At 43.5% G+C, this 11600-nt stretch overlaps 1 protein-coding gene across 8 annotated transcripts in view; it reads right to left on the bottom strand.

Annotated features, from left to right (window-relative positions):
• meis2a (Meis homeobox 2a) overlaps positions 1-11600 on the bottom strand; it is a 78026-nt gene that overhangs the window by 21138 nt on the left and 45288 nt on the right. For all 8 annotated transcript variants that reach the window (XM_013908450.1, XM_005723780.1, XM_005723779.1 and 5 more), the window contains one exon: positions 3201-3277. In XM_013908450.1, the coding sequence (XP_013763904.1) occupies positions 3201-3277 (77 nt within the window). The remainder of the gene's footprint in view (positions 1-3200; positions 3278-11600) is intronic.

Consider the following 11600-nt stretch of genomic DNA (forward strand, 5'->3'; position numbering starts at 1 on the left):
CACTCAGCCATGGAAATGGCCAACTGGCTGCCTGCGAGATGAGGGAATAATGACGGGCCGATTTCCTTCCTTTTTTTAGATGCCATTTCTTTCAGTCATCTGTCATCGGCATCATCTCTCAGGCCCATGTAATAACCCCGTGTGTGTAGTTACATGCCGCCTGTGTGAGCGCGCACGTACCCGTTGGTGCTGTGGTAAATAACGGCAGGACAGTCGGTGTGTGTGTGTGTGTTTATGGCAGAGAGCGAGGGCACATCGTGCTGGGTGTGATGCTGAGACATGAAAGGATTCGGTCAGGCTCCATTTAGTTCAGAATGATAGCAGGACACTGGGAGCTGCTGAGGAAGGCAAATCTGCCGCCAGACACTGTAAACTCTAAATGCTTCTTTAGCTTATGAACACCTGTCTGCCATTTCACCTACTTCGCTATCCCAGAATGCCATGTGTGACATGGCCCTCACCTTTTCCTACAATCTTAAACAAATGCAATTACATATCAGACCACTCCCACGTTCTCTTAGCATGACGCCTGCTGTCTCAAATGTAAGCAGGGCAAACAAAACCCCACACTATCTAATGGTCAACTAATGGTGTCCTGACACACTGTATACTCATACACATCTCTGAAGTTCCCATTAGTAATAATGCACATACAAACACACCTTTGAACGCAGGGGAAACTATTAACAGGATAATCAAGTCTTTCCTCTCATAAGCTCAACACCAGAGCAATGAGATTGTGGACTTTAACCCTTTCCTTTGCCCTTATTAACATCAAACAGCTGTTGGCGTGTGGGCTACAAACAGGTGAGGCTGTTTTCTAATTATATATTCTCGAGTTAGACTCCGCCGGAGTATCAGAGTGTGGCGCTGAGACAAAAGGGTTTAAACCAGTTGAGTTTTGCTTTCTGCCTGCACAGGTGAGCTCCAGGTAAATGTAAAGCTAGGTGTCATTTGGAGGGGATGGTGCTGGGAGGTTTGATGGGGCAAAAGGGGAGAGAGTGAGATGCACTGTCTATTGACTATCACACAGTGCACCGTTGTGCCCTCGCTGGGCTGCGATTGTGCCGGCGGACAAAGCCCTGATTCAGCACATCCTTTCCCCGAGGGAGAGCTCTGGAAACCGAAGACGGCGGCCATCCCCTCCCTATTCCCCCCAATCATCCTTTGCTTCTTTTCCCCCCTGTCTGTCGCTATCTCTCTCTCTCTCCCTCTCTCTGGTCAGTAACATGGCAGTAACCATGCATCAAAGGGAATAACAGAACAATGCAAGGGACCAGCCAGGAATTTGAGGGGTTTTTTTTGGAACAGGAATTTCATATGGCTAAGTTCTGTCATATCTGGGGTGAATGATCTGAGCAGCCACTGGACCAAATATCAAAGAGAAAAACAAAAAGGTCAGACATTTAACTATAACTCGCTACCTAGCCTAGATAGTAAAAAGTGGAAAACTTCTGCACCCTCTTCTCACCTTTCCCTTACTGTAACATAGCCAGTAAAGTGGCAGAGTCACCCAGGCCTCCCGACATCAGCCGGGATGCACCACAGATACACTAATGGACTCCAAGCCTCTTCAGTAACTGGTATGTATTTTATAAGAGGCCTGGTGTAAAGTTAATACAGCTCTGTGATCATCTGTGATTATGCATCTGTGTGCGTATGCTCAAGGATGTTACACAGTGCAAGATGCTTTCAGACCAAATGGATGGCTTGAATTTCATGGCCAATGAGAAGGCAGGGACTCGTCTCAGATCTATCTCCGTCTATGTCTCTGTCTATTTCTCTCTCCTCCCAGGTTAGCAGAGTATTTCTGCATTAATCACCATGACACAGGCAAGGCAACTCAATTTTCTGCTCCTGTAGGTAAGGTGCATGGCGTCCCGAAACGGTGGCACGAGGCATGAAACAGGCAAGCGGGGGCTAATCTTTGGTTACTAGTGTAATTGAAATGCTATCCACACTGTAGGGTGCATTAAAGTCTGATAACACCGGTTCCTGTGGCCAATTTAAGTAGCTTGACTTCCCCTGGCTAGAAGGGAATAAAGCAAAGGGTGAGAAAGAAGGGGAGAGAAAGAGAGAGGGAGCGAGCGAGAAAGAGCGAAACGAAGGAGACAGAGTATGTCAGATAGTGGGGGGGAGCACGAGGGAGGGGGCTGAAAGATAAGGCCGACAAACCAGGCTAATTCTCCAGGCATGTTTCTCATTGTGATCCAGGAAAAATGAGAAAAAAATGAATCACAGAACCAAAAAATCAATTGACCCTCGGGTGGCTTGTCAGGCTGCGAGTCTGATAAACCTAAAAGCTTCGTTAATGTCAGCCTGCCTGTACCCAACAGATAGAGCACTTTGTAAATGAACCCGCTTTGATAAATATATTAAGGAAAGCTGTGAATAAAAGGCACAGACTTGTCATTTGTAAATAGAACCCCCGCTACACGGAATTAGAATGATAAAATGGGGTTCCATATAATTAAGTTTGTGTAAGACCTGAAATCCGTGCAAATACCTTCCCAGAATTTTGAAAGGAAGCTGTCAGTTCAATTAATCTGAACATCACCCTGAGAATGTACTGAACAAAATTAAGCTGCAGATAAAACCTGGGCTAGTATTTTGATAAGTAATTCCTGTATCATTTCTTTGCTTCTGTGATCATTTTATTTAATCCACCACCCCCAGTTATGTGCTAAGCCATCTACAAAGGCCCTGCTGGCCAGGCCACCAAAACCTTAATCCACCATATAGCTGGTGTAAAATGGGGAGGGGGTGGAAAGGCAGTTTTGCCTTTTGTGGGGGCACCAGTGGCGGTGGTAGGTATGGTTTTGGATGAAGGGGTGGGGTGGGTGTGGGGGCTGTAGGGGTAGCTTATGATCAGTGCCTGTCTCCCTTAAATATATCCCAGTGAATACATGTGCATCAAACCACAAAGACCACTGACTTAGCCGCGGAACACTTTACAGATAACACCGGAACATCCTGGTAGCTTACATATAATAATGTTACAAAGGTTGTCTGTGTGTATGTCTATGTGTGAACCTCTGCATGTGTCTGTGCGCGATGGGGAGGGATGTACATAAACGGTTTTCACACTTTAGGAGCATTAGCCGTCTTGGCTGATGGGGAGAGGGAGGCGAAGGCTTTTGAAAATAAAAGGCAGAGCGATGCTGGTGGTGGAGATAGGGCAAGCGGAAATCTTGACTCACCAGTTGTTTACTTGCAAGATGGTGAGGCCCGTGTCTTGGGCTAGCTGCTTCTTCTGCTCTTCAGAAGGGTATGGGTGCTGCAGGAGCAAGCAGAGAGAGAGAAACAAACACATACATGAGCCTCTTTGACATACAGATTAGCATAAATATCCATGCATGTAAGCACTCGTATAGCGAAAGCGCTGGAAAACGAACACGTCCTTCGAGTCAAGTTCATGGCTGTTGCTTATTACTGTATCTATTCAGTATGTTCCTGTGTTTGTTGCATTGTGTAACTTAAGACTGGACCTTCTCATGACCTCCACCCGATGCCGCCTCTTGCACATTATAGACATTCACACCATACATGTGTCCACACCCACGCATACATACACACACACACACACCTACACACACACACAAACACACACGCACAGTTTAGTGCAAAACCTGTAGGAGCTGGCCAAACAAGTTTGTTAACACTGTCACCAGTGATAACCCCCATTCTTTATCCCCACCCTGCCTACACAAAAACAACATATAGCACACCTCCAGAAAGAAAAGACACTTATGACCATACACACTTTGACAAACATGACTTTCCAGTAGGCCTAAGCCATATATTGTGGTGTCTGAGAATCCTTTTATAACATACCAGCACAGCAACAGATTGAGTGGGTGAAGATTTGTGGAGAATACATTTATCTTTCCTTGAATGTCTGACATGTATCCCGGTGGTGGCTCTTTCATAGAGAGCAGCTGAAAAGAGACTAATGCTAAAAGAAGAGAATGCTGTGAAATGTGCTCCACAGATATGCCAAGATTTTTACCTGAAAATGTAATTCTCCAACAAGGTCTGCAATGATACTATTTGTGTCAGGTCCAATCTAGAGAACATTGGCTGATATAAATGGCAGACCTTGGGCTGCCTTGTTCCCCCTGGGCCTGCTATGAAGCATGACAAAACAACAGTGATCGCTGGTGACAGATGTCTTTAAGGGCCAGATTAGGAGTCGGGGCGCACGCAAACGAAACAAATGAGACACTATGTGTTTCATTCAGCCGCTGTAAACAGAAAGCACGCATGCACACAAGCACGTGCAAACAGAAATGCAAATAGACAGATGAAAATTATTCATAGACCTGACACCTACAAATCAAAACACACACACACAAATCCTTTTTGAGGTGATGTTTATAACTCCCCCTCCCCAAAAAAAGAAAAATACCTTAAATCTTCAAAACTTTAATTTGATTGTTTCAGTTCCTTTCCGGGTATATGCTCATTGAGCACATTTCACAGCTGGCAATGTATGCCCAGCTCGTGTTAATTGAATTGAATTTTAACTTGAAATGATAGCAGTTGCTCAAGAAGCATTTTCTCATTTACCGCTGTAATAATTTATATGAGAAGTCATATCAGCAGAGAAGGAGATTCCTCCTTTCAGGTAGCCCTGCCTGTTTAAATGTAGTCTGTTTTAATTAAAGAAGGGATGAAAAAATGGTTTGAGGAATGTGCACAATTAATAACAAACAAGGCTGAGATTGGACAAATAATGACTCCCGGCTGCAGAGGGGGATTAATCTGATTTGTACTTGTGTACTTAGTCCCTTTTAATATGCTAAAATCATTAACAAAGGAAAGATGATAATGCTTGCATAGAAATACATTTTTTGATTGCCAGGTGTTGACATTTCCTTGGCTACCGGAGACAGAGTTGCCAAGGTATTGTATGTGTGTGTGTGTATGCACATTTGTGTGTGTCTCTGTGTAAACATTTTCAAGAGAAGCCACAGGGTGCACAAGATACAAGCTCTATTATATATATATATATATATACATATTATATATATATATCCTTTTTTTAAATCCATTTTTCCTTTTAAGTATACACTATATAAACCTCGAGTATGCAAATGCGCCTAAAAACCTACACAAGTAGAGAGCTGGCTAAAGATGATGTTGTATGGAAGTGTGGAGATAGGAGCAGCCTAAATTGGAAATGGGAGTGGGTCATTTACATTGTATTAAGGCTTCCTCAGCCTCTCAGCCCCAGACCCGGTCATCAATCGCCTACTGTCAGCCAGAGCGCGCTCTAGCCTGGTGATAAATACGCTGGCCAGCGGCACGGCTCGTCCAACAGCCACCACGTAATGAATGGTTTGAACAAACAAGAAAGATGTCTCATCAAGGAGAGTGGGGATGTTAAAGCCCCCCTCGCACACAAAACCCCTGAGTAAGGAGATTTACTCTGACCGCATAGACAAGAAAAAAAAAATCCTATTTCGTTCAGCTCATACCTCTTCCCCTCCTTACTTATACCTCCCTGTGTCAGATGATCACCCCCTGCAATCTTAATACTTGTAAGCATTCGCCCATAGGCACTGCTGAGCGTACACACAGAGAAACAAATCTAAACGCAAACAGACTGCAACATACAAACAGCATGAGTACATAATCAGTCTCTTCTCTTCATCTCTGCTCGGCATTCTTTGTCTTGCATTTGTTGCTGACCCTCCATGCCCGACATATGTGTGATCTTTTTATGAATTAGAATGCAAACCAGACCTGGCGACACACACACACACACACACACACAAACATAAACACATAGACATAAGAAACAAGCTGACATGGTGGGCCTAGTGGTTACAAGTCTGGAGTAGCTGTGAAATTGGAGAATGGTTGATTGTTAACTGCCACAAAAAATACATATATGTATGTATATATATATATATAAACTAGAGCTTGTATCTTGTGCACAAGATATATGGCAAAATCTTGAATGCAAAGTGATTGGAAAAAAAAAGTCCAATGTGTATCTTCCTGGATATGTCCCTCTCTACCATCAGGGGACGTATGACATGAGTATTTAATGGAAGGAACACAAACACAGTGGAAGATCAAAGATGGTATTGATAACCTCCCCACTGGCTTTGGAACCACTCAATATGTTCAGTTACAAACACCACAGCCAATATCCTTAAAAGAAGATTGACCACAAAATGTAAAGCAGTCTATAAATAATTAGAGGCAGACATGAGCAGTTTCAATTTGTTGTCCCGGCAGCGCGAGTCTCGGATCGAAACAACCCCGTTAATTATTCTGAAACCTGTTAATGGAACAGGGCACATTATCCTGATGGGCGCATGTTGTCTAGCTCCTGCAGTCTGACCTTAAACCCCCACTCAGACAAACATCAACACAAACACCGATGCATACGCAGGTGGACCAAATTCTGTCTTTTCCTAAGAATTGAGCTGTGCTTGTACTTCTGTGTGTGTGTGTGTGTGTGTGTGTGTGTGTGTGTGTGTGTGTGTGTGTGTGTGTGTGACCGACTGCTGGCTAAATTACAGGGTTTGATGTGCTCTGTGCTCTCTGATAGTGCTGGATGTAATGGCCCCTGTGGTTGCTGAACATTACAAGCTGAGGTAGCTCTAGCATCTGCTGCGTACGGTCCTTGACCCCACCCTCACCCCCACCACCACCACCCGCCTGAATCCAGCTTAGCAGCTTGGCATTTCATTGTATGCAATAACCACATCTACCGCTGGACCCGTCTTAACTTGACACCACACCTTTTGCACACCTATCTACTCATCCAACATCCAGTTTGTCATATATCACTTTTGTGCTTTCCTGACACCTATATGCACCCATCATCAAATCCCGTGGCCCGGTCATTATCCCGGCTGTTCCGTACAACCCCCACCACTTTTCCTGCTCTGCGGCTTTCACTCTTCCCCCTGAACCTGCAGCTCCTTGCATGAGCTGCAGTTGGACCCCATTGATGAATTACATCATCAGTGTGTGACATGAGTTATAGAGGCAGGTCACAAGGTTACAGTGGCTTGCAAACCAATTCCATGCTAATGACTCACAGGAAATCAAAGGCCATTGGCTGTTTACCCTCAGTGCAATGACAACACAAAGAATATACTCGGGATCAATGGGGTGATTTAGCTTAACCTCTTTTTGATTTTCATGGTAACTTTAATTAATTTAAAAAAAAAGCATTTGCTACACAGATACAGAACTTTTTCATGTGTTGGAGCCACTGGTGGACTTTATTGTGACTCTTCTGTATCTAAATTTACGGAAATATTGCATCTCAATATTTCCTTTCATATACGCCTTCCACACACTGATTGGAATCATATTTGTTTTTAATCAAAGTGACTGGAGGATGATAATAATATTCACTGTCAGAAATAAACGCAATCAAATATAGGAATGACATTTTAATATGGATTTGGCATTGAGCTGGGGTAAGATTGGCACATTTTAAATATCAAGTTGGCGCTGTTAATAATGTTACAATTGGCTTCTTTGACAAATGACAATGAGATTGAATGCATATCAGCATTACTGAGAGATCAAACAGATATGACAAATAAATCCAGTTGGAGTTTTTGAATCCTCGCGAGTGTTTACTATGCACACAGCCTACCTAATGGTTGGCTTTTTAGTCGCAGGTTTCTGACAGGTTTTGTGATTTATATTGAAGAATACAGTTAATTACGTCCATCTGTAGACATCAAATGGACGGGCACATGACAATTAAAAAGAGAAGTGCGTTCTATTTCTGAGAAATCAACTTTTCAAATTTGTCTGAATAAATGCAAAAAAATTTATTTGTGGTTGAATTTGGTAATAGTGAGTAGAAATTTGCAAGAAATTTGCAATTGGTAAATAATCCAGCTTTACTGTTTAAAAGATCAGTTTTATTTATGTAACTGATTCTAAATAACTGTGATGTTTTTAATGGACTCTGAAGTAAGAATAGCAAACTTGGGTATACATATGTGGGACTTTTGAAAGTTTAAAAAATGCTGTTGCCCTTCCCTACGTTCAAGCTCATCTCCAACTTTCTCTACTCTGTTCTCTCTTTCTCCCTGTTTTTGTGTGATTTGAGGGAAATGGAGGTGGGAGGCAGTTGAGGGTTATTTGGGTGTTTGCTTTATTTCACTGGGAACTACACTGCTTCCTGACAACAGTCTGAAAACAGGCAAGAATGCCACATGACTCAATGACTCAACCCTGCTGGTTTCCCTTTCTCTCTCGCTCTTGCTCTCACTCGACTACACACACAGGGATACTGCCAGCTTATAAACAGAACTCACATGACGCCAAACAACAAACCGCACGCACTGCATGCCAACCTCTGATAACAGCAAATAAAAGTACATCCATATCTACACCTCATACGATCTGCATTCAGAACATACCACTACACTTGTCTTGCTCTCGCTGCAAACTCCAAAGCTTCCACAGTAAGTATAAGGGCTCTCAGTGGACTGCCCTCTGACAGTAAAACAGTGATGATTGCAAATACAAGGTGGACTGGTGAGGCCTGCGGCATCTATTATAGAGCAAAAGGGCCCCCAGTCTGTCTGTCTGCCTCTCTGACTGGCTGGCTGGTTGGCAGTGTATCAGTACTACTACTGCTGTTGCTGCCACGGCCCCCCACAACAATCGCTGGCTGGGCTCCTGAAGCCAGCTCCTGGACCTCTGCCAGCAGCCTGTTTGCTCTACACCATTAATTTATGTTCACTGGAGACAGTGCAAGGTTGTAGAGAAGCTCTACGGCATAACTGCCCCGTTTGCCTGCCAAGCTCCAGCAAGAGTAAGAGCGGAATGAATGGAAGAGAGGGTGAGGAAATAACCCTGGAGGATGTGAAAGATATAGGCATCTGATTGTACCAAGCTCCATGAGGCTAAATAGCAATCACTCCCACACAATCCCAATGCACCTCCAGACTTAGCGATCGACCAACAAAAAGACTGCGATGTTTTAGGGTAACACCTCCAAATTCTATCATGCATAATGAAATGAAAGATATCATTTTATCCAATAGAGGAGATAAAAATGTTTTTAAAAAATAAATAAAAAAAACCCCTGCTCATTATGTACACAGAAATCAAAATGAAACTCCCAGATGAGTTTCTGTTGAGCTCAACCACAAATCTATTAGTCGTTGCCAACAGTTATATCTACAAACTGCATGTGTGCTGTGTTGCAGACCCCGGTCCACTTGTGGCCGGGAGACATAACACAGAAATGCGCCTGTCTAATCGTCAGATTGAGATCATGGCTTATTTTTTCACCGCATGGCTGCCCCTGTGCTTTCAAGAGGAGGAACGCGATCCTTCCATCCTTGCAGTGTGGGCCCTGGTTTTCTATCTCTCTCTTGTTTCCTTCAATCTCTCCTTCTCCCACTGTACTCTATAGGTCCCAACAGCAATACTTCTCTTGCTATACTCACTAACCCCTTTGCCCTCATCTCGTACCCTCTTTAGTTCACCTCATCGCTTCTCCTTTCCTCTCATCTCGTCTCGTCCCCCTTTTTCAAAGTTTCCGCTCAAGCTTTAAGCCAGGTCCTAGAGGGCAGGAATTTGGCCTGGTTTTTCAGTCCAGGCTGCCGGCTTTGTTGTGGTAACTGCCTGCTCAGGGGCACCCAGCTCTGTTCTGCTCTCCTTTCTAGCTTGCATGATGTCAACACACAGCCACGCTCACTACTTGCTCTCAAGAAATCTTTAAAACATGTTCTTGCAATGACTACAGCCGAGCCAAAGGATCATCCTACAGAGGGATTTGTTCCTATTAAAACTTTATTGGTATACATTTTCCAACCTTTGGTGGATTTAAAAAAAAACAATTCTTAGTAATGACTCTCCTGTTCCATTTTGTGCTATGATGTTGCTTGTTAAATTGTGAAATGACTGGTGTTTTGCCTTTGCACGGTACTTTTCAAACCTATGAAGAGATCATTAGAGGTTTGCTGGGTTGGTCATAGCAGTCGATCCAGTCACTTTGCCTGCATGAGACAGCTCCATATTCGCACCACGCGTTATTGTTGCCAGTCACAAAGTCATGGCAACGTGAATCTCTGAATAAACATCGGCACTGGTTTAGTAACACGCAGTGTGCACATGCTACAAAGGAAGCAGTCGTTTTCTGGGGCTGAAACATGACATTTTTTTTAGAAGCTATGAGCAACTGATTTAAAAAGTTATTTGTAATCAATTAAAAATACATTGTATCAAAGTACATTTGAGACGAATGTATACTACAGGAATACAGAGTGTTGGAAACCATCCCATAGAAATGTCAGGAAAACAGGGGCTGGTGTCAAGACAGTAAAGCACTTACAACTAAGAGCTTGTTGGAAAAAGTACTTAATATTAACATACAGAGTCGCTCTACGTTTACCCTCTTACTCTATTATGTTCCTTACACTTTGTTTAACTTCCTAAGTCAAAGTAAAGTGGGGCTGATCTTCAATTGAAATAGAAACAGATTCATTTGGTAAGATGGACAGATTGAGCTACAGAAAAAAGGGGGGGGGGGGTGTTCGCTCTTCAAATAGAAGCTTCTGAGAGTTTCCACTTGACGGATCTCCCTTTCACTGTGAATTAACTTAATGAGAATAAGTATTCAAATACACATCCAGCACCTCCTTTAGCTCTATCCCTCTCTCTTTCTACTCTCTCCCTCTGTTTCTTTAAGACTCCACATTCTCAAGAGAAAGGCCAGTGCGTTCTAATAGTAAGCCTCAGGACACAACAACGAGAGCACAACCACTTACAGAGGACAAACAAGAAACCCCCAGGGCCCACTGTGGAATGTCAAGCCAATTTGGAAGATATCATAGGACATTTGTAATGTCAATTTTTGTTTTCAGGTCAAGAATCAAAGGCAAACACGGTCGGTAACATTTGTCCATTACATTGCAGTCAGGAACAACCCCTCCCCTACCAAAAAACAGCTGCGGGGGACACTTCCTGTTTGCTAATGATGCTAAATGTGTTCAAGTCAACCATGTCAAATTTTCTCCCCCTCCAAATGGACAGCTGGGGTGGAAAGAAACATTTTATCTCTTTTCCTTCTCTGCCTCCCTTTTTCTCTACCCTCTGCCAGTAAAAGAAGGTCCATGGCAGGAAGACACTTCAGATCACATCTCTGTCAGTGAGCCGGACGAACATAGCCGCTAGTAAGCATAGGTGCATTCATCTGAGATCACAAGTACTTCCAGGGAACAAAGTCAGCCAAGCCCTGATCAGTCACCACCCTGCCCCTACCTGTTGTGTCTGTTCTCTTTTACTGACTACAATTTTTGCCTTTCAGAAATGCAAGTCTTCTGAGCTCCCCTTTCATCTAGGAGTGTATGAGTCAAGGAGATATCTCCTGTCATTGCTCAACACCCAGGGGCGGCTGGCTGCATGGGGCTGTGTGGACTGACAAATGCCCTCAGGATCTTTCACTTTCTTAATGTTTCTCAAAGGAGGGTCGGCATGTGACAGGAGTTAAAATGCCTTTATGAAGTGCTGCCAAGAGGAGAGGAGAGGAGAAGAGAAGAGAAGAGAAGAGAAGAGAAGAGAAGAGAAGAGAAGAGAAGAGAAGAGAAGAGAAGAGAAGA

Source organism: Pundamilia nyererei, unplaced genomic scaffold, assembly GCF_000239375.1.
Source record: "Pundamilia nyererei isolate P.nyererei 1_Seehausen unplaced genomic scaffold, PunNye1.0 scaffold00010, whole genome shotgun sequence".
Lineage (NCBI taxonomy): Eukaryota > Metazoa > Chordata > Actinopteri > Cichliformes > Cichlidae > Pundamilia > Pundamilia nyererei.